We start from the raw sequence: 26740 nt of genomic DNA on the forward strand, positions 1-26740 counted from the left end.
ATGGGGAATAAACCACAAAAAATGGGGGAAAATGCCAGAAAAATGGAAAAACCCAAAACAAAAAGTGGGAAAAAATAAAAAAACATGGCAATAAAAACGAAAAATAAGGAAAAAAACCCAAAAAATGAGGACATGGTGTAAATATTTGGGATAAACTCCAAAAATTGGGATGAAACCCCAAAAATGGGAAAAACAAACAAACAAACAAAAAGGAATGAACCCTAAAAAACGGGGGGAAAAAACCCCCAAAAAATTGAGATAAAGCCCCAAAAAATGTGGGGAAACCCCAAAAATTAGGAAGAAAAACCCCGAAAAATAGGAAGAAAAACCCCAAAAATGGGGCTATGGATCTTTTGAAATGGGGATAAGCCCCAAAAAATGGGAAAAAAACCCCAAAAAAATGGGGAAATAAACAAAAAAAAAATTGGGATAAACCCTAAAAATGGGACCGAAACTGGGCAGGTTTTGGGTTGCAAAGCCCCAAATTTTGGGTTTTTTGATGTTCTCCTCGTTTTGCAGGCGCTGCACGCGGCAGCCGCGCGCGTCAAGGCCGCGCACCCGCGGGTGCTGGTGGAGGCTAGCGGGGGCATCGGCCTGGAGAGCCTGGGCAGCTTCCTGGGGCCCCACGTGGACGTCGTGTCCATGGGGTGCCTGACCCACAGCGCCCCCGCGCTCGACTGCGCCCTCAAGGTGGTGGGGATGGGGGACGGAGCCGAGGAAAAGTGAAAATCAAACGTGGAAACCCCAAAATTTCATCCTGGAGCCCTGAAATCCATCCCAGAAACCCCAAAATCCAACCCAGAAACCCCAAAATCCAACCTGGAACCCCTAAAATTCATCCCAAGAACCCCAAAATCCATCCTGGAAACCGTGAAATTTGGGAACCCTGAAATCCATCCCAGGAACCCCAAAATCCAACCTGGATTTATTTAACCTGAATAAAATCCAACCTGAGATGGGGAAACACCTGGAACCCTGAAATCCATCCCAGGAACCCCCAAAATCCGAGCAGGAACCCCCAAAATCTAGCCTGGAATCCCCAAAATCCAACCCACCAAACCCAGCCTGGAACCAATGGAATCCCGGGAACCCCAGAATCCATCCCTGAACCCCCAAATCCGCCCCAGGAGCCCCCCAGCCCTGCAGGCCCTGCCCCGGTTCCTGGGGCCCCACGGGGCCGTCGTGTCCATGGGGTGCCCGACCCACAGCGCCCCCGCGCTCGACTGTGCCATCAGGGTGCTGGGCATGGGGGACGGAGCCGAGGAACCCTGAAAATCCAACGTGGGAACCACAAAAATTTGCCCAGAAACCCGAAAATCCCACCCAGAAACCCCCAAATCCATCCCAGATACCCCCAAAATCCAACCTGGAACCAATGAAATACAACCTGAGATGTGGAAACGCCCGGAACCCTGAAATCCGTCCCAGGAACCCCAAAAATCCAACCTGGAAACCTCAAAATCAAACCTGAAACCCTGAAATTTGGGAACCCCAAAATCGAACCCCGGGAACCCCCAAAATCCAACCCAAAACCCTGAAGATGAACCTGGAAGCAATAAAATCCAACCTGAGATGTGGAAACACCCGGAATCCTGAAATCCATCCCAGGAAGCCCCAAAATCCAACCTGGAACCCCCAAAATCGAACCCGAAACCCTGAAATTTGGGAACCATAAAATCCGACCTGGAACCCCCAAAATCCATCCCAGGAACCCGCAAAATCCATCCTGGAAACTCTGAAATTTGGGAACCCTGAAATCCATCCTAGGAACCCCAAAATCCAACCTGGAACCCCCAAAATCCAACCTGGAAACCTCAAAATCCAACCTGAAACCCTGAAATTTGGGAACCCCAAAATCGAACCCCGGGAACCCCCAAAATCCAACCCAAAACCCTGAAGATCCAACCTGGAACCAATAAAATCCAACCTGAGATGGGGAAACACCTGGAACCCCAAAATCCATCCCAGGAACCCCAAAATCCAACCTGGAAACCTCAAAATCGAACCCGAAACCCTGAAATTTGGGAACCATAAATTCCAACCTGGAACCCCAAAATCCATCCATGGAACCCCCAAAATCGAACCTGAAACCCTGAAATTTGGGAATCCCGAAATCCAACCTGGGAACCCCCGAAATCCAACCTGGAACCCCTAAAATCCATCCTGGAACCAATAAAATCCAAGCTGAGACCCAGAAACACCTGGAACCCCAAAAATATTTTTTTTTATATTATCCAATATAAAATTGAATATATAAATTCAATTTTACATTATTTAGTGATTCGTTTAATTTAATATAAAAATATTTTCAATATATTTAATTATATAATCTATTTTCTTTTATTTTAGTATTTATTATTTCATTTTTATATTATTCAATATAAAATTTAATATATAAATTCAATTTTACACTTTTTAGTGTTTCATTAAATTTATTATAAAAATATTTTCAATATATTTAATTATATATATTATATATTTTCTTTTATTTTAATATTTATTATTTATTTTTTTTAATATTATCCAATATAAAATTTAATATATAACTCCAATTTTACATTATTTAGTGTTTCATTTAATTCAATATAAAAACATTTTCAATATATTTAATTATATATATTATATATTTTCTTTTATTTTAATAATTATTGTTTAATTTTTTATATTATCCAATATAAAATTTATTATATAAATTTAATTTTACATTATTTAGTGTTTCATTTAATTTGATATAAAAATATTTTACATAAATTTGATGATATGATCTATTTTATTTTAATATTTATTATTTTTTAATATTATCCAACATAAAATTTATTATATACATTTAATTTTACATTATTTAGGGTTTCATTAAATTTAATATAAAAATATTTTCAATACATTTAATTATATATATTATATCTATTTTCTTTTATTTTAATATTTATGATTTCATTTTTATATTATCCAATATAAAATTTAATATACGAAATTAAATTTATATATTAAATTTTATATTTTATAATATAAAAAAATGAAATCATAATTATTAAAATAAAAGAAAAAATATAATATATATAATTAAACATATTGAAAATATTTTTATATCAAATTTAATGAAACACTAAATAATGTAAAATAAATTTTTATATAATAAATTTTATATTGGATAATATAAAAAATGAAATAATGAACATTAAAATAAAAGAAAATATATAATATATATAATTAAATATATTGAAAATATTTAGATATTAAATTAAATGAAACAGCAAATAATGTAGAATTAAATTTATATATTAAATTTTATATTGGATAATATAATAAAATTGAATAATAAATATTAAAAGAAAATAATAACAATAATAAATATATTTAATGAAACAATAAATAATGTAAAATTAAATTCATACATTAAATTTTATATTGAAAAATATAAAAAATGCCAAATAAGGAAATAAATGCCATATAAGGTCATAAATTCCATATAATGTCATAAATGCCATAAAAGATCAATTTAAATTTATACATTAAATTTTAATTGAATAATATAAAAAATGCCAAGTAAGGAAATAAATTCCATATATGGTCCTCAATGCCATAAAAGGTCATAAATTCCATATAAGGTCATAAATGCCGTAAAAGGTCATAAATTCTATATATGGTCATAAATGCCATAAAAGGTCATAAATTGGGGAGGAATTCCATATAAAATTGGAATTTGCCCCCCCAGGGCTGGATAAAGGCCGGGGGGGTACCCAGGGCTTCCGTAACGTTCCGGGGGATCAGAGCCAAGGAGGATGGGAGCCGAGAGAGGCAGGTGGGGGTGAGATCTAAATAAAATCAAAATAAATTAAATAAAATTTAAATTAAAAAATAAACACAAATGAAAATAAAAAATTTAAATGACCGTTTAAGTAAAAATAAAAATTTAAGAAATGGAAATGGAAATGGAAATCGAAGGAAAAAAATTAAAATTACGAAGATCGACATTAAATAGAAATATGAATAAGCCAAAATAAAATTGAAAATAAATAAAAAAATTTATAGTTTATATAAAAATCAAAGATCAAAATTAAATAGAAATATGAATAAGCCAAAAAAATTTGAAAATTAATGAAAAATTTAAAGTTTATTTAAAAATAAAAATTAAGAGATTAAAATTGAAATTGAAATTCAAATTAAAGAAAAAATAAAAATGATAAAGATAAAATGGAAATAGAATTAGAAGTAGAAATAAACAAAAATAAACTAGAAATAAAAATGAGGTGACATTTTAAGACCCCGATAAGACCCCGAGGTGCCCTTTGGTGACATTTGGTGACCCCAGTGTGACATTTCATGACCTTGGGTGACATTTGCTGACCTTGGGTGACATTTGGTGACCCTGAGGTGACATTTGGTGACCCTGAGGTGACATTCCATGACCTTGGGTGACATTTGCTGACCATGGGTGACATTTCAAGACCATGAGGTGACATTTGGTGACCCTGAGGTGACATTTCAAGACCCCGAGGTGCCCTTTGGTGACATTTGCTGACATTTGGTGACCCCAATGTGACATTTCATGACCTTGGGTGACATCTGCTGACCTTGGGTGACGCTTGGTGACCCCAATGTGATGTTTAGTGGCCCTGGGTGACAGTTGGTGACCCCGAGGTGACATTCCATGACCTTGGGTGACATTTGGTGACCCTGAGGTGACATTTGATGGCCCTGAGGTGATATTTGGTGACCCTGAGGTGACATTTTAAGACCCCGAGGTGCCCCTTGGTGACATTTGGTGACCCCAATGTGACATTTGATGACCCTGAGGTGACATTTCAAGACCCCGAGGTGCCATTTGGTGACCCCGATGTGACATTTCATGACCCTGAGGTGACACTTGCTGACCATGGGTGACATTTGCTGACCATGGGTGACATTTCAAGACCCCAAGGTGTCCCTTGGTGACACTTGGTGACCCTTGGTGACATTCGGTGCCCCGTGTGTGTGTCCCCAGAGCGCGTGGTGACGGCGGGCCATGACGTCAGCGACGGTGGCCTGCTGGGCTGCCTGCTGGAGATGGCCTTCGTGGGCAACTGCGGCGTCACCGTCACCGCGCCCGCGCCGCCCGCCGGCGTCACACGTCAGTGACAGCGCTGTCCCCCCCTGCATGTCCCCAATGTGTCCCCAGTGTCCCCAGTGTGTCCCTTGTGTGACCCCAATGTCCCCAGTGTCCGCCATGTCCCCAATGTCCCCTCTGTCCCCTGTGTCCCATGTCCCCAATGTCCCCTCTGTCCGCTGTGTCCCCAATGTGTCCCCAGTGTGTCCCCACTGTCCCCAATGTCCCCAATCCCCCAATGTCCCCCAATGTCCCCTCTGTGTCCCCAATGTCCCCCAATGTCCGCCCTGTCCCCAAAATGTCCCAAATGTGTCCCCTCAATGTGTCCCCAATGTGTCCCCAGCGTGTCCCTCATGTCCCCTCAATGTGTCCCCAATGTCCCCCCAATTGTCTCCTCAATGTGTCCCCTGTGTGTCCCCAATGTCCCCTGTGTGTCCCCTCAGTGTGCCCAATGTCCCCAGTGTGTCCCCAATGTCCCTGTGTGTCCCCTGTGTGTCCCCAGTGTGTCCCCAATGTCCCCTGTGTGTCCCCTGTGTGTCTCATCAGTGTGCCCAGTGTGTCCCCAAATGTCCCCTCAATGTGGCCCCAACGTGTCCCCAATGTCCCCAATGTCCCCAGTGTGTCCCCAATGTCCTCTGTGTGTCCCCAGTGTGTCCCCAATGTCCCCTGTGTGTCCCCTCAGTGTGCCCAGTGTGTCCCCAAATGTCCCCTCAATGTGGCCCCAACGTGTCCCCAATGTCCCCAATGTGTCCCCTCAATGTGCCCAGTGTGTCCCCAATATCCCCTGTGTGTCCCCGTGTGTCCCCAGTGTGTCCCCAATGTCCCCTCAAAGTGTCCCCAATGTGTCCCCAATGTGTACCCTCAATGTGTCCCCACTGTCCCCAATGTCCTCAATCCCCCCAATGTCGCCAATGTCCCCTCAGTGTCCCCAATGTGTCCCCAATGTGTTCCCTCAATGTGTCCCCACTGTCCCCAATGTCCTCAATCCCCCCAATGTCGCCAATGTCCCCTCAGTGTCCCCAATGTCCCCTCAAAGTGTCCCCAATGTGTCCCATGTGTGACCCCAGTGTCCCCAGTGTCACCTCAATGTGTCCCCAGTGTCACCTCAATGTCTCCCCAATGTCCCCCAACGCCCTCAATGTCCTCAGTGTCCTCAATGTGTCCCCAATGTCCCCCCAATTGTCTCCTCAGTGTGTCCCCAGGGTGTGCCCAATGTCCCCAATATCCCCTCAGTGTCCCCAATGTCCCCTCATTGTGTCCCTTGTGTGTCCCCAATGTCCCCAGTGTGTCCCCTGTGTGTCCCCAATGTGTCCCATTGTCCCCAATGTACCCTTAATGTGTCCCTTGTGTGTCCCCAATGTCCCCAGCGCATCCCCAGTGTCCCCTCAATGCATCCCCAATGTCCCCAATGCCCGCTCACTGTCCCCAGTGTCCCCAGTGTCCCCTCACTGTCTCCAATCCCCCCAATCCCCCCAATGTCCCCAATCCCCCCAATGTCCCCAATGTCCCCACTGTCCCCAATGTCCCCACTGTCCCCAACCCCCCCAATGTCCCCAGTGTCCCCAATGTCCCCAAACCCCCCAATGTCCCCACTGTCCCCAATGTCCCCAACCCCCCCAATGTCCCCAGTGTCCCCAGTGTCCCCAATGTCCCCTGACTGTCCCCAGCGCTGGCGCTGCTCTTTGCCGAGGAGCTGGCCGTGCTGCTCGAGGTCCCCAGTGTCCCCAATGTCCCCAATGTCCCCTCACTGTCCCCAGCGCTGGTGCTGCTCTTTGCCGAGGAGCCGGCCCTGCTGCTCGAGGTCCCGGCCGCGGCCGCCATCCCTGTGTGCCGCCGCTACCAGGACGCCAATGTCACCTGTGTCCCCATCGGCCACAGCGGCCCCTACGGCCCCCGCGCCATGGTGAGGGGACACTAGGGACATTGGGGACAGTGGGGGGATTGGGGACGTTGGGGACATTGGGGGACATTGGGGGGATTTGGGTACAGTGGGGGGGTTGGGGACAGTGAGGGGACATTGCGGGGACTGGGGGGAATGGGGACAGTGGGGACATTGGGGGGTTTGGGGACATTGGGGACAGTGGGGACCTCGAGCAGCCAGGCCGGCTCCTCGGCAAAGAGCAGCGCCAGCGCTGGGGACAGTGGACACAGTGAGGGGACACTGGGGACAGTGGGGACAGTGGGGACATTGGGGACATTGGGGGGTTTGGGGACATTGGAGACCCTGCGCCATGGTGAGGGGACACTGGGGGCATTGGGGACGGGGGGGGGTTGGGGACATTGGGGGGATTGGGGGGGATTGGGGACATCGAGGAGGTTGGGGACATTAGGGGACATTGGGGACAGTGGGGACAGCAGGGGGATTGGGGACACTGGGGACATTGGGGGGTTTGGGGATATTGAGGAGGTTGGGGACATTAGGGGACATTGGGGACATTGGGGGGATTGGGGACGTTGAGGAGGTTGGGGACATTAGGGGACGTTGGGGACATTGGGGACACTGGGGGGATTGGGGACATTTGGGGACAGTAGGGGATTGGAGACAATGGGGACATTGGAGGGACTGGGAACATAAGGGACATTGGGGACATTGGGGGACATTGGGGACAGCAGGGACAGGGGGACATTTGGGCGTTGGGGACATTGGAGGGATTGGGGACATTGGTGACATTGGGGGGGTTTGGGGACAGGGGACAGGAGGTGGCTCTGTCCCCCGAAGTGGGCGGTGGTGGCTTTGTCTTGTTGCTGTCCCCATTGTTCTTTGTTGTCCCCATGTCCTTAAGTGTCCCTGGCAGGTGACAGTGGCTGGGTCTCCTGTCCCTATGTCACCATGTCCCAGTGTCCTCAATGTCCTTGATGTCCCTCAATGTTTTCAATGTCCCCAATGTCCCCAGTGTCCCCAATGTCCCTCAGTGTTCTCAATGTCCCCAATGTCCCTCAGTGTCCCCAATGTTGTCCATGTCCTTGGTGTCCCTCAATGTCCTCAGGGTCCCAGGTCTCGATGTCCCCAAATCCAAATGCCACCATTCCAGTGTCCCATATCCCGATGTCCCCAATGTCCCCAGTGTCCCTCAGTGTTTTCACTGTCCCCAAGGTCCTCAATGTCCCCAATGTCCCCAATGTCCCCAATGTCCCCAATGTCCCCAATGTCCCCGATGTCCCCAATGTCCCCACAGGTGACAGTGACCGTGGGTGGCCAGGAGGTGCTGGCCGAGCCCCTTGGGGACCTCAGGGACATTTGGGAGCAGACGAGTCCCTGTCCCTCAGTGTCCCCAAAGCCCAGTGCCACCATTCCAGTGTCCCATATCCCAATGTCCCCAATGTCCCCAGTTCCTCCAATGTCCCCCAATGTTCTCCATGTCCTTGATCTCCCTCAATGTCCTCAATGTCCTCTATGTCCCAGATCTCGATGTCCCCAAATCCAGGTGCCACCATTCCAATGTCCCCAATGTCCCCAATGTCCTCAATGTCCCCAACGTCCTCAATGTCTCCAATGTCCCCAATATCCCCAATTGTTGTGGTGTGCTGTAATGTCCCATTTTGGCCTTCCAGGTCACTTTCCCAGGTGTGCCAATACCTCTCTCCCTTCCCCCTTGCCCCCATGCTGAGTGAGTCCTGTCAATCAGGCTTAACATTCCAGCAAGGCGTCGTGTGGTTGCTGAAGTTCAAAGGATGCCCCTATGCCCAGAGGTCATTGGCCTGTCTGGGTGTCAACTTCCCCTGAGACCCTGCCCCTCTCACCTGGTTGGTGGCTCACCTGTACCTCCCCTCCCCCTGTCCCTGAGCTTAAAAGGTGAATCAGAGCATGTGGCTGGTTTTTCTGTTGGAGCAGTTGCTCACGTTCAGACCTCTGTAACCATGGAATAAACCTCTGGACATTAAACCCTCTAGCAGAATTCTCTCCTTTTTCTCTTCACCATCGCCTGAAGCCATTCTTCCTGAGGTAAACGGGGTTCCTAACAAGCCTGGACTTGTTCAGTGCCAAGCTGCAACCACCAGCAAGCCAAGGTATCTCTGGGGTGATACACTGCAGTTGCTGCCTTTGGCCCAGCAGCAAGGGTCAGACTGGCCCAGGCACAATCTAACTGGTAATATTGGGAGCCTTTTTTCCAATATTTGGCGTCCCTGAGGCAGGCTAAGTGACTCTGCAGCCCGAGAGGGACCCGCAGCACCTCGGAGAAGCTTCTAGCAGCCGTGCATCCAGCTGAAAGGGGCTTTGGTTGCATTGCCCTCAGCTAGAGACTTTGGGAATATTCACAGAAGAAGTTTTGTGGACTGTTCGGCACCTCTGGAAAGCCCAGCTCCTTTCTGGTGAGCAGATTTTCCAGAGGGAGGACAGGGTAGCCTTTCTCGCCCACAGAGAGATCCTGTTCCGGTGAGGAGACCTGCCTGTACCCAGCCAGCTACAGCTTCCATTTCGGGTGAGTATCTCTGCTCTCGGTAGGGCAGGAGCTCAAAAACAGACTCTGCCGTGAGTTCTGTTCCTTTTTGCGTTTGCATTTCTAGCTGCGCAGCCCCACAGATGGGAATTCATTGTGTTCTCGCTTTTAGCTTTCTGTTGCATGTGTTACTGTTTTTTGGAATTCGTGCGGAGTGCTCTCTGCCCTTCCCCCCGGCTTTGCAGCGCAGCGTGCTCGGCTCTCTCCACGTGGTCGGGGGATGCCTCTCTCTCTCTCTCTCTGTGCGGGGGAGTGGGGTCTCTCGGCTCTCTTGCCGCGGGGGACTCTCTTTCTCAGCTCTCTGTACGGGGGAGGGGGGGTTCTCTGCACACGTGGCACGGGGGGCCCCGGTTTCGGCTTGCCACGTGGCGTGGCTGCTCTCTCTGCTCCGCGGGGGGGCTGCATTCCACGGCGGGGGAGGCTTTGTTTCTGCCTCTGCTCGGCAGGGCGTGCCCTGCAGCTGCTGCCCGGGAATTTTAAAAGCAGTATATACAGCTACATTGTGAAGCTTTTGTCGGCTCGTTATCGCTTTCCATCTGTGGTTTTTTTAGAAATCGGTAGCTGATTTTAGCTTTGTTTTTGGTCAGGCGGGATTTAATACTTTGCTTTTTACATCTAACATGGGTTTGAAACTCAGCATTGTACAAAAAGGAGTGTTTTATATTATTGTTAGCATTTTAGACAGTGGTAATGTGAAGTTCTCAAAAGGAAAATTGAAGCAGTTTATAAGATGGCTTTTCCTCCACTTCCCACAAATCTCCCCTGAAGAAATCCACAATATTCAATTCTGGGATAAAGTTGGAAATGAATTGATAACCTTAGGACAATCTAGCAATGCACCCTCAGCTAAATTTGTGTTTTGGAGTTTACAAATTCGAAGAGCATTGCTCAAACAAAAGGAAATGGAGAAAAAGCCAAATGTAAAGCCATGTACCTCTGCTCTCCCTGTTTCTCCCTCTCCTAGCTCTAAAACCCCTAAACCTCTTTCCCCAAAAGTTGGTATTTTAAAGAGAGCACACTCATTGGGAAGTCGACGCCCAAACTCTGTTGAAATGCCTGAGTTGCCCCGTCCACAAGGCCCTGGCCAGGCTGCATGGAACCTTTCCCAATCCCCTATGTCCCCTCCTCTGAAACCCACAGCATGTGTCAGCTTTCCAGAGAGCAGTGATGCCCAAAATGGCCCCCAGTCCCTAGGGGGTCCACAAGATGGTGGATGCCACATGGCATCTTCTCAAACCTGGTCTTCTTCTTCCCAAAATCCTCTTAAGCATCCCGAAACTCCAGCCCTATGCCCCTCTCCTCCTGTTCCTCGTGACACCTTCCCCCCTCCCCCTCCCTTTCCTGCAGTACCCTCAGCTCCACCCCTCTACTCCTCCCAGGGGGCGTCTGCTGACGTGATGTCACCAGGTGTCCCCGCCCCCTGCCTGCCCCTTGACCCCGCCCCTTGTTCCCACGGTTTCCCCGCCCCTTGCCGGCCCCCTGTCCCCACCCCCTGTACCCGTTGCGTCCCCGCCCCCTCCCTGGGTTCCCACGGTGGGGACACACCCACTGCCATCCCCCAAACCTGTGTCTGTGATCCCAATGCTTCTGTTTCAAGGGATACAGAGCAGGGAACAGCAGATTCAATGCATAGTCCCATGTTGTCACTGGCTCCTGTCACCTTTCAGCCTGCAGCTCAGGGGGGAGCAGCTCCAACTGCTAATTGGAGTTCTTTTGGACGACAATTGATTAAAGAGATCTGTAAGTCTCATAAAGAATATGGTCCACACAGTCCATATTTCCGTGGCCTTTTAAATTCTGAATTGAGTAGGACTGTAGTGATTCCACATGATTTAAAACAGCTTTTTTCCTGTCTCATGACCTCCACGGAATTCATATTATGGGAAATAGCATGGACACAAATGCTAAAAGATGCTCTCCCAGGCTTGCATGCTGATCCAAACACAGCCAAAGACAACAGTGGTAACCCTATCACCATTGAGCACCTCTGTGGTGAGGGCCAATGGTCTTCTCCCTCAATCCAAGCTACGGCAATTGCTGCAGAAACACTCGAGAAAGTAAAAGAAGCAGCTGAAAAAGCATTCTTTTCCCTACAACCTGAGGGGCCTTTTGAGCCCTATAGTAAAATTAAACAGCTACCATCAGAGCCTTTTTTGAAATTTGTAGAAAGGTTAACTAGAGCTATTGAAATACAAGTTAAAAAAGAGAATGCTAGGGAAGCAATTTTAGAGGAAATGGCATTTACAAATGCAAATGAACAGTGTCAAGCGGCAATCCTGAGCCTTCCTATAGAACCTTCGCCAACCATCAAAGATATGCTTCTAGTGTGTAACAGGAAAGTGCCTCTGATGAGTGTGGCTGAAGACACCAGACCAAGGCTGCTGCCAAGACCACCTCAGCGTGTCGCCGTTGCCAGCCCTGCGCCTTTCCCCTCAGCACAGCAGTGCCCTGGGCAGCAGCGGAGACCAGCAATGGTTGAGCCCACAAAGCCATGCCTGCTTTGTAACAACCTAGGGCACTGGAGTAACCAGTGCCCCCTGAAAAGGGAATTTGATGAATTTTGAAATGGCAGGGGAGGAGAACTACAAGCCCTCCCAGGGGGTCAACAACAACAAAAAAACTGAAAAGGGAGCACCGGCCTGCCAGGCGTGCAGACACAAAAAGAGCAGGCCAAGGGAATAAGTGTAGCAAAACAAATCAAGCGCGTGATAATATTAATGTTTGTGTAAGTGAAGCAGGTGCTTCAAAGACTGTGTATGATTTAAGTGATCCTGTGTTAACCACGTCTTCTGTCAATGAGCCTTACAGGTTGCAGCTGACTGAGTCACTCCATCTGGAGGACACTGATTGGCATTTTGTGTCTGCAAATCCTGAACAGAAAGGTACTTGGAACCGGATTCGTTGTAAGTACATCGTCATTGAAGACACCAAACACACACCACAAGAGATCAGAATTGCTCCGGGAATGACAACATCAGATCCTGAGCAATTTGTTCTCGGCCTGCACTGTTTCCACCCACCCCTGTTTCTTCCCAAGGGACAAATTGTTGCACAAGCTATCCCTGTGCCATCTTTACCTGAAAGTACTGAAAAACAAGGGCCCACAGTCGCCCGAGTACAAGTTATTGGGAAAGACAAACCCAAATTATGGCGTAATGTCAGTGGGGGTGGGGAGTCAAAACGCATTGAGATGCTTGTAGACACGGGTGCAGACTGCACAGTGATTCCAGTACAAGACTGGCCAGCACATTGGCCTTTGCAAAATGTTGCCGGTCACCTTCAAGGTGTAGGAGGTCTTCAATTGGCAAGACAATCCAAAAGCATTATTCAATTTGAGGGACCAAACGGACAATTTGCAAATATCCGTCCATTTGTGTTGGATTTTTCGGAACCTTTGTTAGGGAGAGATTTGATGGCCCAGTGGGGTGTCACAATTGATATTCCAGACTCTCCACAGCATATTTGTACAGCAGTCATTGAACAACAGTGCCCCACCCAAAAACTGAAGTGGAAAACAGACAAACCAGTTCAGGTAAAACAGTGGCCGCTCAGTAAACAAAAAATGAAGGTGCTTGAGGAACTAGTGGAAGAGCAACTAAATAAGGGCCACATTGTGGAGACCATGTCCCCATGGAACTCTCCAGTGTTTGTCATCCAAAAAGCTGACAAAAATTGATGGCGACTCCTCTGCGACCTCCAACAAATTAATAATGTAATTGAAGATATGGGTTCTCCCCAACCTGGTATGCCATCCCCAACAATGCTTCCCCAAGATTGGAAATTAGCTGTTATTGATACTAAGGATTGTTTTTTTCAAATCCCCTTGCACCCTGACGATGCACCGTATTTTGCATTCTCCCTCCCTTCCATTAATAAGGAATCACCTATGAAAATGTACCATTGGACCGTTCTTCCTCAGACATTAAAGGTATCTCCAGCTATCTGCCAGTGGTATGTCTCTTCCCTGCTTTCCCCAGTATGTGCAGCCGCAGAGAAGGCCATTATCTATCATTATATGGATGATATCCTTGTGTGTGCTCCCAATGATGATTTACTCACACATGCGCTTGACCTAACGATCGATGCATTGATTGTTGCAGGGTTCGAGCTCCAGGAGAAGAAAATTCAAAAGATGCCACCTTGGAAGTATTTGGGCTTAGAAATTGGAAATAGGACCATTGTTCCTCAAAAACTAGAAATCAATCCAAGGATCAAGACCCTTGCGGATGTCCACAAGTTGTGTGGGTCTTTGAATTGGGTAAGACCATGGCTCGGTCTGACTAACGAAGACCTTGCCCCTCTCTTCAATTTATTGAAAGGGGGAGAGGACCCAGGTGCTCCTAGGTCTATTACCCCAGAGGCACGGAAAGCTCTAGAAAAGGTTCAGATTGCAATGGCCACAAGACAGGCCAACCGATGCCGGCCTGACCTGCCATTCAAATTTATCATCCTAGGTAAGTTGCCACACCTCCATGGAATTATTTTCCAGTGGGAGGACAAAACAAACACCTAAGGCAAAGAACACACCAAAAAGAACGGGAACAGAGGGACCCTCTCTTGATCATAGAATGGGTTTTCCTCAGTCACAAAAGGTCCAAGAGACTGACAAAGCCTCAGGAGCTGGTAGCAGAACTGATCCGAAAAGCAAGGACCCGGATCAGGGAGTTAGCAGGATGTGATTTTAAGTGCATTCACATTCCAGTTGAGTTAAAATCAGGTCAAAATACTATGAAAATACTGGAACAATTGTTTCAAGAAAATGAAGTGTTGCAGTTTGCTCTGGATTCCTACTCAGGACAAATTTCGGTAACGCGGCCCGCTCACAAATTGTTCGAACAAGATGTTCAATTCACCTTAAAACTGAGAAGTGCTCTAAGTAGGAGACCTTTAAAAAGGGCTCTGACTGTCTTCACAGATGCATCCGGGAGGTCCCACAAGTCCGTTATAACGTGGAAGGATCCTCAAACCCAGCAGTGGGAGACAGACATTGCTGAGGTGGAAGGTTCACCTCAGGTTGCTGAATTGGCTGCGGTTGTTACGGCCTTTGAAAGGTTCTCAGAACCATTTAATCTGATTACAGACTCTGCATATGTGGCAGGAGTAGTATCCAGGGCAGATCAAGCAAGACTGCAAGTTGTGTCTAACATCGCACTTTTCGAATTGCTCTCAAAACTGGTAAAGTTAGTCACTCACCGAGAGCAACCATTTTATGTGATGCATGTCAGGTCACACACTGACTTGCCAGGGTTTATCGCTGAAGGCAACAGAAGGGCAGATGCTCTTGCTGCATCTGCAGTGATGGCCACTCTCCCAAATGTTTTTGAACAGGCAAAAATCAGCCACCAGCTTTTCCACCAAAATGCACCTGGCCTGGTTCGTCAGTTTAACATCACTCGAGAACAGGCCAAAGCGATTGTGGCCACATGCCGAAATTGCCAAAAACATGCACTCCCTACAGTGAGTACGGGAGCAAACCCAAGGGGACTGAAGAGTTGTGAACTGTGGCAAACAGATGTAACACACATACAGTCTTTTGGACGGCAGAAATATGTTCATGTTAGTGTAGATACCTTTTCTGGAGTGGTCTATGCTTCTGCCCACACAGTTGAATCATCTATCGATGCTATTAGGCACCTCTTACAGGCTTTTTCTTTCATGGGCATCCCCAAGGAGCTGAAAACTGATAATGGGCCTGCTTACAAATCCAAGGAATTTGGGAGCTTTCTGCAGCAATGGAGAGCAGAGCACAAAACTGGCATCCCCTACTCCCCTACAGGTCAAGCCATTGTAGAAAGAACTCACCGTGATATTAAAAGGGTCCTGGACCAGCAACAACAGGTTCTGAAGGTGGAACCTCCCCACATCCGGTTATTCAGGGCGCTATTCACAATCAGTTTTCTGAATTGTTCTTTTGACAGCCTGAACCCACCCATCCTACGCCACTTTGGGGGGAGCAATCATAGGTTAATTAAGGAAAAACCTCCAGTTTTAGTAAAGGACCCTGAGACTTGGAAAATAGTGGGACCTTACAAATTGGTTACTTGGGGACGTGGATATGCCTGTGTGTCCACCCCCTCTGGTTTAAGGTGGGTTCCTTCCAAATGGGTAAAGCCCTATGTTCCCAAGGTCTCAGAGAAATCTACAGAAGCACCCCAGATTGCTCATGCTGCCTGGAGAAGAAAACGCCGCACGTGTTCTCTGGAGGAATTTCCACTTAAACCTCCTATCTGGAATAGTTTGTAATAAATGTTTGTTTCAGGTTTTTGTACCAGTTTAGATCCCACTGTTCGTGTGTAGCCTCGAGACGCCATGAGACTGAGCCTGCTTCTCGTCCTACTCGTGATCATCCCACCTGTGACCTCCTGCATAATGCCGCAGCCCAAACCACATATGGACTACCTTGACAAAAGCTCTCAGACATCAACAGAGAAACTGACAACTGGCTGAATGGACTCTTCAATGGCTGGGGACTCTCAGGCTGGTTGGGATCTATTCTGAAAACTGTGTTTTTAGTGCTGTTTATTTTAGTTATAGTTATTGTAGTTTATAGCATTGTTTTTGGACTAATCAAACGCATGGTGCTCAAGTTAATTTCAAGCTCATCTCCCCCTCCTGAAGTCTACCATTTAGAAGCCCTCAGTGCTCCAATGGATGACCTGGAAGCCTCAGTGGAAAACACTGACCCTCCTGTAGAGGAAGAACTGATTTACCAACCATGGTTTGGCAATCATTCTGCACCACAAACACAGTCCTTTTCTTTTTAAACAAAACTAGGGGGAGATGTTGTGATGTGCTGTAATGTCCCATTTTGGCCTTCCAGGTCACTTCCCCAGGTGTGCCTATACCTCTCTCCCTTCCCCCTTGCCCCCATGCTGAGTGAGTCCTGTCAATCAGGCTTAACATTCCAGCAAGGCGTCGTGTGGTTGGTCAAGTTCAAAGGATGCCCCTATGCCCAGAGGTCATTGGCCTATCTGGGTGTCAACTTCCCCTGAGACCCTGCCCCTCTCACCTGGTTGGTGGCTCACCTGTACCTCCCCTCCCCCTGTCCCTGAGCTTAAAAAGGTGATCAGACCATGCGGCCGGTTTTTCTGTTGGAGCAGTTGCTCACGTTCAGACCTCTGTAACCATGGAATAAACCTCTGGATATAAACCCTCCAGCAGAATCCTCTCCTTTTTCTCTTCACCATTGCCTGAAGCTATTCTTCCTGAGGTAAACGGAGTTCCTAACAAGCCTGGACTTGTTCAGTGCCCAGCCGCAACCACCAGCAAGCCAAGGTATCTCTGGGGTGATACACTGCAGTTGCTGCCTTTGGCCCAGCAGCGAGGGTCAGACTGGCCCAGGCACAATCTAACTGGTAATATTGGGAGCCGTATTCCAATAATGGAACAACACGATGTGTACCTCAGGGAGATCTGATTGTAGGGTGAGAATGATTTGCAAATATCACTTTTCTTTGGATGTTACTGCCATTGTCTGTACATTAAACCACATACACAGGGGATAGAAGAAAATGTGCAAGTGTTGAAGGTCTGAGCAAGTGGAAGATGGAGATGTACAAGTGTCAAAGGTCTGAGAAAGTGAAAGATGGAGGTTTGAGTGAGAAAATTGAAAGGGGGGAATCCCACATCTCTCTATTATGGGGCGTGGATTCAGTTGTCCAATGTGGGGATGTGATGAGGACATGATGGATATTGCTTGTAATTTTGGGGGTAACAGATGGAAATGTTGTGTGACTAAATGCATGATGTGTGGTAGTATGTTGATGATATGGGGATAGGGGTGGAATGTCCTGGGGTGAAATTATTACCCTTGTATACCCATTAATGTGTTCTGTTTATGCTGGATATCACGTTCTGTGCCTTTAAGACTGGCTCTGAAGAGTGAAAGTTTTGTTTGGGTTTTCTTATCAGCCGCTTCCCCCTGGCTGGTGGGACACAGAGACAGGGCAGTACATAGTGCAGCTTTTGCTTTTTTGCTTTTGCTTTTCTGCTTTTGCTTTTTGCTTTGCTCTCTGCTCTTGCTTTTGCTTTGCTTCTGCTCGCTCTTGCTTCTTCTCATTAGCTAGTTTAGCTAAACAGTCCAAATTTCTTCCTGGACTGTTTCTCCTTTCCTTTTTTGAACTAACTCGAACCTGCTCTGGACTGGGAGTTGGAAGCACCTAGAGTTTACACCCTGTGGCCTGCAGCAGCTACCCCAGTTCCAGAGGGACTAAGAACAGAGCAACCACCCCTGAGAGAGACTTTCTGTATTTGTCATCTTTTTTCAGAGTGGTGAAAGTGTTGGCATGCAGTATTGTTCATTTTGTGTGCAGGGGGGTTCTGTGCCTGTAAAATAAACAGGTTCTTTCCACTTCTCCCCAAGGAATTATTCCCAAACTGGTTGAGGGGAGGGGACGTGTGGGTTTGCTTTCTGGAGGGGCCCTCCCTTTGAAGATTCACTCCCAAATTTGCCCTATACCAGGACATGGAGAGATCAGCCTCTAACTCCTCAGTGGGAAGGTCCCTTCCAGCTACTGCTTACCACTGAATCAGCCATGTGAACAGCAGAGCAGGGATGGACTCATGCCAACAGAGTCAAAGGCCCAGTAGAAGAACTCAAAGAATGGACTAGAACATCCTAGCTGGGTGAGAAAAGATTGATTCTCAAGCAGAGACTGAAAGACAGCCAGAAAAACACCAAGACGCCCAAAAAGTACAGTCAAACTTCCACCAACCAGCTTGAGAACTGTCTTCCTGTTTTCATGGGTGAGAATTACCAGCATCTCTTGAGGGGAAATACACAAGGGTCTTTACAAGGCGATGGGACAGCTTCTTTAAGAAAATAAGACGATGAAGGAGGGCAAGACCAGGTTGGACCCTTGTTTGCTACCAAGAAGGCTCCATGGTCCTGCTGTGGGTAGCAATCCCATAGGCATGGTAAGGTAGGGACAAAGGGCCATACTTGAGAGTATGGCCTCTATCATTTTTCAGTTGTCTTTTAATTCAACAGGGACTGGAGGGCAGGACCGAGTTGCCCTCTGTACTCACCCCTAAGATACACTGACTATAAGTAGCAGCCACATGGGTATGGTAGATGGGAGTCAAAGCCATACTGGACCTCTGTGATGGCCTTTTGTCCATTTCAAATAAGTGTGTCTAAGGAAAACCTGAGATTTTTTTTCTCCTGTTCCCACTGTCCTTGCCCACATCAACAGATGCTGGTATGACTCATTCAAAAGAGAGAGAAAATTTTTGACTCAATTGTTTGAACAAAATGACTTATAGAAAAAGAAAAGGGGAGTTTGTTATAGATGAGTAATCCTATGGTTGACTCTCACAATTAAGGGGTGAATCTTAAATATATGTTAAGAGAAATTTTGTAGATGTAGACTTATCCTTTCCCTCCCCCGTGCATTGTTATCACAGGATGGCCTCAGTAGTTGGGGCATTCGGGAGGGTTGGCTTGTTGCTGCGGCAGCACCTGACCTCCAATCAAGGTGTAAGAAAGTGATCTCCACCACTGGAAAGTGAAGAAGGAGTCGATTGACAAAATTTTGGGAGAAGCTAGAGGTGTAAAAGACAGAACATCCATTTTGTGGAAAACTACATGACGACCGAATCCTTTGCTCCTGGTGCTGTATTCTTTTCTTTATTCAGTCTTCTGTTGTATTTCAAAAAGGTCTCAGTAAACCATTTAATTTTTGAAAGTAAAAATAGTTTCTCACATGGGATTGTGGAACGTGACGCAAGGTTGTCCACACTGGAACAGCTCTCAAGATACAACTTCTCTGACCTGGCCAGACCTCCTTGGGAGAGACCGTGGATCAATATCAATCACTGAATGCTCCAAGCAGCTCTCCTCTAAAGAGAACATCAATAAAAGACACTCTTTAAGAAAGGAATTGTCATGGTTTGGGCCTGGCACAGAGCCAGTGCCCCCATGAGAATACCCTCTCCCTGGTGTCTGCTGTGAGATGTGACCAGGAATAAGCAAAGCAGGCTCCAGCTTAAACATGAAGAAAACTTTATTACCTAAACTACAAGAAAAGAAGAAAAAACCTATAAGGGAAAAAAATTGAAAACCTTACAAAATACCACCACCAAAATTTCCCAATCCAATACATTCTCCCAAATCACCAACTGCCCAGTCTGGCACCACCCTTTAGAATATTCAAACTTCAGTCCATGAAGAGGAGAGGAGTACTTCTTGCACCATAGGCTACCCCTGGAAACACATTGAAACCTCGTGTGCTTCCATGTCACTCGGCACCACCCAGAAAGTCCTTTTGCCATTGTGACATCTTCCTTCCATGCCCAGTGCTCTCACCACTGTGCATGGACAAGAGCTGCTTTTAGGGTTGTCTTTTAAGGATGCCTTTTCTCACTCCAAAAAGGCACAGTCTCTGCTTTGGGACATCTGTCCCCCCCATTTTTTTCTACCCCCTGGGGCCGAGGGGTCCTCACAATGAACCCTCATGGTTCTGAGGCACTGTCTCCCCCTAAATGCAGTCTCTGTGTCACAGGAATAAAACTGGGTGAGTCTATGGCTACACAAGAAAAGTCCAGCCAAAAAGCCACTCCAATCATCTCTCTCTCCACTCAGCCAGCCTTCTCCACGTCCTTCGGGCCAGGTCCTTGGTTATCTCATCTCTTATTTCTCTTCTTATTTAGCTCTGAGGAGGATCAGCATTTTTGTGAGGTCCCAATCATGAAAGAAAGGGGTTAAAAATTCAGTCTCTGCCTGTCCCAGAGCTCCGGCACTCCCACACTTGCTGCTGCTCCGGCCAGCACCTCCTCCCTCACTGCATTCCCCCCCTTTCTCCTCCTGGGCCTGCTGCTATCACATTCATCATCGCCGGCTCTCCCTCTCTCTCTCCTGGGGGGGGTGGATGGCTGCCCGATGTCTCTTGGGGCTCCTCCACCCTTCCATCCTCCAAGGCCTCCTCACCCCCCATCTCTGTCCAGGCCCAGGCCTACCACATGGCTGCCCCTCCCCTGCCCAGCAGCAGCGGCTGGACGGGGGGAAGGGAGATCTGACCTCCATCCCTCGAAGTCCCAAGAGAGCCTCCCAGAGCCGAAGCTCTGGTTTTAACCCCTGTGAGTTCTCAGAGGTGTGTCCGAACTCAACTGGCCACACCAGGTGCCAGTATTAAAATCCGAGCACCCATTGGTTTGACCAGAGCATCCCAGAATTCCCACTTCTTCCTGGTCAAACCACCACAGGAATGCATACATCTTAGAAGCTCTTTGAAAGAATTCTTGATAACTGTAAAAGGAAACCTTCCTCATGAACTGCTCCAGACAAGAGAGAAATCAAAGCAGAACCATGGTTTGTCAGGACTTGCTTGAGTCTGTGGTGCATTTGGAGCTAAACCCTGGAACCTCATGGCCTAGGAGGAGATTGCACAAACCTTTCCAGGAGTCAAAGTCGGAAGAAACCCCCAAAGTGTCTCAAGGCACCAATGGGTTGCACTGAGGACCATCCCCAACACAGGCTCGTCATGGAATCCTTGAAGGAGAGAATTGGAGGCCAGGATGGCAGAAAAACCACTCGGACAATCAGTGTAGAAAGGAAAATCCAAAGTACCTTAAAAAGCTTGAGTATCTCAAAGCATTGATGAGCCCCACTGAGTGTCAGTACAAAGCTCTCAAGGGACTCATTAAAGCAGATAATTGGGGCCATGATTGCACAAACCTCTCCCAGAGTCTGTATCCAAAGGGAAACACCAAGTACCTTAAAGTAAATGAAGTACCCTGAAGCATTAATGAGCCCCACTGAGTATTGTTACTGACAAAGGCTCTCCAGGGACTAATTACAGCAGAGAATTGGAGGCCATGATTGCACAAACCTCTCAGAGACTCCAAGGCAAAAGCAAAACCCAAAGTTCTTTAAAAAACCTGCAGTCCCTGGGAGCATTCAGGAGCCCCCAAGGCCATTGCTGAGCAAGGCTCCCCATGGACTCCTTCCAGCAGATCCTTGAGGCCACTGGGATGTGGGCTAGGGGAGCCTGCTGAGGGCAGGACAAGGGGCTGACAGTGCCCAGCCTGGCTGGGGCTGTGCCAGGAGACCCCAGTGCCTCAGGACAAGGTGTCTCCTTCCAGCCCTTGGTGGCACAGACCGTGCTGCTGTGCTCCAGGGCACCAACACTTGGCTTCTCTTTGTCCCCACCTGTCATCACTGCCCCCAGTTCTCTGCTCTGCCTGGGGCCTGGGGACACTTTCTCAGTCGTGTTTCTCAGTGGGACCCATTAAAAGTCCAAGAAACTTTGTAGCTGGATTCTGACTTGGGGTTCTGGAGAGGTTTCTTCAGCTCCCTCTCAGGGACTGATGTTCAGGGCCTGAGCACAAAGCCCCAGAGGCTCATTAAAGTTCTTGTGCTGTGTCTGTGCTGATGAGCTGGGCTGGGCTGCTGGCACAGAGGCAGCTCCTGGTCTTCAAGAAGAGCTTCAAAAGCACATTTCTCTTGATGAGCATCTCTTCTGCCAGCCCAGCAGGGCTGGGGCACTGCCTGCAGCCACCCTGGGCACAGAGGCACAGAGAGCTTCAATCAGTCAGGGCTGGAAAGGTGCTGAGAAGTGACTGGGACAGAATCACTGCCAGCCCTTGGCACAGGAACCTCTGGCTGCAGGACAATGCAGCTGTAGCTCCTGGAGTGATCTCCTAAAGCTGGAACATCCCAATGCCTACAGACTCTGTGAGTACATTCTCTGATTGTCTCTTGTGCAGAGCAGCCAGGGGTGCCCAGGGCTGTCCTGCAGAGCAGGGTCCTGTGCTGGGGCAGGGACTCTGCTGCCAGCCAGGGACAGCTCTCAGCCAGCCCTGGCAGCTGCTCCCAGCGCTGGGGGACAAGATCTGGGTGGGAGGAGACACCTGGTCAAGCTTGGAAGTGTTCTCCTTGTGTGGTGAGGATGATGCATTGTTCAGGACTGCTCCCAGCCTGACATTTAACTCCGTAACATTTCCAAGTAGGTTATACAGGAAGCACACCAAGGCAGGGGCTGCATAAAAGGGAAAATCCTGCTTTTTTATTCTACTACTCTGGGTGGCCATGATAGAAAATTGCCCATCAGTATTCATCTCTCATTTCATGCGGAAAAAAAATCAAAATATTTTCTCTCAAATCTTAATAAACCAGGCAATGCAGAAATAATCACAGGAGCCCTTAGAGGCAGAATCAGTGTCACTTTTCCAGCCTCCTCAGGGTTGCTGTGATGTTGCCATCAGAGCGTGCAGAGCAGAGCTCTCCCTAGGAAGTGCCTGAGCTGGGAGGGGTCTGCAGGGCAGGGATGAGCTCCCAGGGCTGGGCTGGGCTCTGGCAGCACTGGCAGGGCTCAGCCTTGGGTACAGGGAAGCAGCTGCTGGCAGGGACAACTCCAGGCAACAGAGTCCTGGGCAGGCAGTGGGGGGAAAGCGCCCCCACGCTGTGCTGGGATATTTCAAGTCTTCTCCAAACCCAACTATTCCATGGTTCCTTTTTTTACAGATCCCCATGCCAAGATATTGCAAATGTCCAACAGCAGCTCCATCAGGCACTTCCTCCTGCTGGCATTGGCAGACACGCAGCAGCTGCAGCTCCTGCACTTCTGCCTCTTGCTGGGCATCTCCCTGGCTGCCCTCCTGGGCAACGGCCTCATCATCAGCGCCGTAGCCTGCGGCCACCACCTGCACACGCCCATGTTCTTCTTCCTGCTCAACCTGGCCCTCAGCGACCTGGGCTCCATCTGCACCACTGGCCCCAAAGCCATGCACAATTCCCTCTGGGACACCAGGAACATCTCCTACACTGGATGTGTGGCTCAGCTCTTTTTCTTTGTGTTCTTCATTGGAGCAGAGTTTTATCTGCTGACCGTCATGTGCTACGACCGCTACGTGTCCATCTGTAAACCCCTGCACTACGGGACCCTCCTGAGCAGCAGAGCTTGTGCCCACATGGCAGCAGCTGCCTGGGCCAGTGCCTTTCTTCATGCTCTGGTGCACACAGCCAATACATTTTCTCTGCCCCTGTGCCATGGCAATGCCCTGGGCCAGTTCTTCTGTGAAATCCCACACATCCTCAAACTCTCCTGCTCTCACTCCAACCTCAGCGAACTGGGGTTTCTTTCTGTCAGTGCCTCTTTATCATTGTGTTGTTTTGTGTTCATTGTTTTCTCCTATGTGCAGATCTTCAGGGCTGTACTGAGAATCCCCTCTGAGCAGGGACGGCACAAAGCCTTTTCCACCTGCCTCCCTCACCTGGCCGTGGTCTCCTTGTTCATCAGCACTGGCATATTTGCCAACCTAAAGTCCTCATCCATCTCGTCGTCATCCCTGGATCTGGCCCTGTCATTTCTGTACTCGGTGGTGCCTCCAGTCCTGAACCCCCTCACCTACAGCCTGAGGAACCAGGAGCTCAAAGCTGTAATGTGGAGACTGATAACTAGATAGTTTCAGGAACATCAAACTGCTAACAAATTTTTGCAAACCATTTGTAATACAATTTATCTTTGATAGTTCTTCTTGGTAACATTTTGAGGGTTGTTTTTTTTTTTTGTTTTACATTTTAAGTATTGTCCACAAATAAACATCATTGTTTGTGCCATTTCTCCTTTTGTTTCTTTGCACCCTCCCTGTGACCACAGACTCTCTCAATGAGGGGCTGTGCTGTCAGAGCCTTTAAATGAAGTAAAGGATCTGCTAGCAGAGTTTTCTGCAGAGATGCCCATTTAGTTGCCTTCTCTGGAGATGCAGCAGCAATGTCTGTGTGCAGAGCTGGGGGCAGATCAGTGCTGGTCCAGCAGCTGTGCCCAGCAGCAGCAGCACTTGGTGTTGCTAGTGCTCCTTCCGTGGCCCTGCCCCGCTGCCCTGGTGGCCCTGGTGTTGCTGCAGGGCCTGAGTGCTCTCGGGGCCGGGCACAGCCTTGGGGGTGGCAGTGCCGGGGCTGCAGCAGGAACAGGCCATGGGCACTGCTGGGGCAGCGCTGATGCCTCAGCCCAGGGCTCCAGGCTCCTTGCCCAGGCTCTCTCAAGAACACACCCAGGCCAATGCTCAGCACAGAAAAGCTCCGTGAGCAGCCCCAGGCTGGCTGTGGGCAGGCTGGGGGCAAACAGCATGGCTGGGGCTCTGCAAAGGCCCTGGGGCAGACGGGAAGGAGCAGCAGAGCAGGGGCTGATCCATCCCCAGTGCACTGCACAGCCCAGGGCAGCGTCCCAGAGCGTCCTGATGGAGCTGCCAACTCCCTCTGCAGCCCTGGCCTCTACCCCCAGCTCACACAGGTGCCCCATCCTTGCAGGCACAGACACGGCAGCACTGGCTCAGCAGCCCCTGTTTGCATTGCACACAGCAGGGGGAGCACGCCCATGCTGTTGCTGTGGGGACATGAACCTGAGGAAGCACAAATGCCATCAGCCCCTGGGGCCAGCAAAGGCTGGTGGACACAAGGGAAACCGCTCAGCTTTGTCCTGGCCTCTGCAGTCAGCCAGAAAGTTTGTTCCCATCAGCTGGGAGTTTCCTGTCCCACTGCAGACGCTGTTGCTCAGAGCCAGGGCTGCCTGGCAGCCACCCCCAAACTGCCCTGAGCATTTCCTTTGCTTCATCTTTGCTTTCTTTACTCTTCCTGATACAAATTTCTTCTAATTTCCCACCCCATGGGACCCAGAACAAGACATAGCACTCGAGGTGCTGCCCAACCAGTGCCCAGCACAGGGAAAGAATCCCTGCCCTGCTCCTGCTGGCCACGCGATTCCTAATCCAGGCCAGGAGCCATTGGCCTTCTTGCCCACCTGGGCACTCTGCTGGCTCATGTCCATCCTGCTGTCCATCAGTCCCTGCAGGTCCCTTTCTGCCTGGCTGCTCTCCACCCACTCTGTCCCCAGCCTGTAGCGCAGCAGGGGTTGTTGTGGCCGAAGTGCAGGACCTGGCACTTGGTCTTGTTAAACCTCACCTTTGTGGATCACACAACCTTGTTAAACCACACCTGGATCCAGCCTGTCCAGGGCCCTGTGCAGAGCCCTCCTACCTCCATCCTCCATCAGATCCAAAGTCACACCCAGTTTGGTGTCATCTGCAGATTTGCTGATGTTGGACACAATCCCCTCATCCAGACCATTCCATGCAGACATTGGAATCCACGCTGGCTGGCTCTGACCCCTCGGCCATCCTGTGGGTGCCCTGTGATGGCACTCAGGGTGACCTGTTCCATAACCTTTCTGGACACCCAGGTCAGGCTGATAGGCCTGGAGTTCCCCAGATCCTCCTTCCAGCCCTTCTTGGGGATGGGCTCACACTGGCACCTCCAGTCCCCTGGACCCTCCCTGCTGAGCCAGCTCTGATGGTAAATGATGGAGAGCAGCTTGGGGAGCTCATCCACCAGCTCCCTCATCCCCCTGGGATGGATCCCATCTGATCCCACACACCTGTGAGCATCTGAGTGGCTCAGCAGGTCACCAACTGCTTCCTCCTGGATTACAGGGGCTGTTCTGGTGTGAGAGTCTGTCCTAATTTTCCCTCATCTGCCTCACGATCGTCCTTGGGAGACCACTGAAGAGAAGACCCCCCCCACGGTCTATATCTGGCTCTGAAAGAGAAAAGTCGCACGCCACGGGCCCTGAGACCTGAAAGCTCAGTGTTGAGCTACTGTTTACACAAGTGTGTTTGCTGTATGCTAAGAAGAGGGCACCATGCCCCGTTTGCAACAATAGCAGCTCTGGAAGCTGTCCCACCTCTCGGCCTGGCTGGACTTCTCCTGAGTTTCAGGTGGTCTCCCACAGAGGACCCTCGCCTGTTTTACAATCACCGTGACAGACAGACTGAGATGTAAGAAGATTCTCCATCAAGGACTGAGACATGAAACTCCTAAAAAGGCTCCTCTGCTACTTCCAAGGACTGGGACTGAAACCCCTAGCCCGGGGGAGCTGTGTGGGGAGGCAAGCTGACCAAAGAGAGATGTTTGCCTGCAAATTGTGACCACTGGACCGAGAATACGATGGCTCTCGCTTACTGCTGAGAACATGGACTACCTGTTACATCTGTTCCCTATTGTATCTGTTTCCCCCCCCCTCACAAATTTCAGTAATAAAAACCTCTGAGTTAGCTAGAGCCTTTGAGATCTCCCCAGCATAGCAGGCGGACCCTTGGCTGGACTGCATCAAAGGACTTTGTCTCTGCGTTGGTAGCTATATCCCCTCTCCCTCTCTCTCTCTCTCTTTCTCTCTCTTTTTCTCTCCCTTAATCCCTCTATTACATTTTTTGCTGTGGTTAT

The 26740-nt window shown here is 48.7% G+C and overlaps 1 protein-coding gene across 1 annotated transcript in view; it reads left to right on the forward strand.

Annotated features, from left to right (window-relative positions):
* LOC134434348 (nicotinate-nucleotide pyrophosphorylase [carboxylating]-like) overlaps positions 1 to 7004 on the forward strand; it is a 35178-nt gene extending 28174 nt beyond the window's left edge. Inside the window, exons 4-7 of the mRNA XM_063183017.1 lie at positions 520 to 693; positions 4738 to 4828; positions 4985 to 5110; positions 6844 to 7004. Of these exons, the coding sequence (XP_063039087.1) occupies positions 520 to 693; positions 4738 to 4828; positions 4985 to 5110; positions 6844 to 7004 (552 nt within the window). The remainder of the gene's footprint in view (positions 1 to 519; positions 694 to 4737; positions 4829 to 4984; positions 5111 to 6843) is intronic.
* Positions 7005 to 26740: the final 19736 nt, after the last annotated feature.

This window comes from Melospiza melodia, unplaced genomic scaffold, assembly GCF_035770615.1.
Source record: "Melospiza melodia melodia isolate bMelMel2 unplaced genomic scaffold, bMelMel2.pri scaffold_35, whole genome shotgun sequence".
Classification (NCBI taxonomy): Eukaryota; Metazoa; Chordata; class Aves; order Passeriformes; family Passerellidae; genus Melospiza; species Melospiza melodia.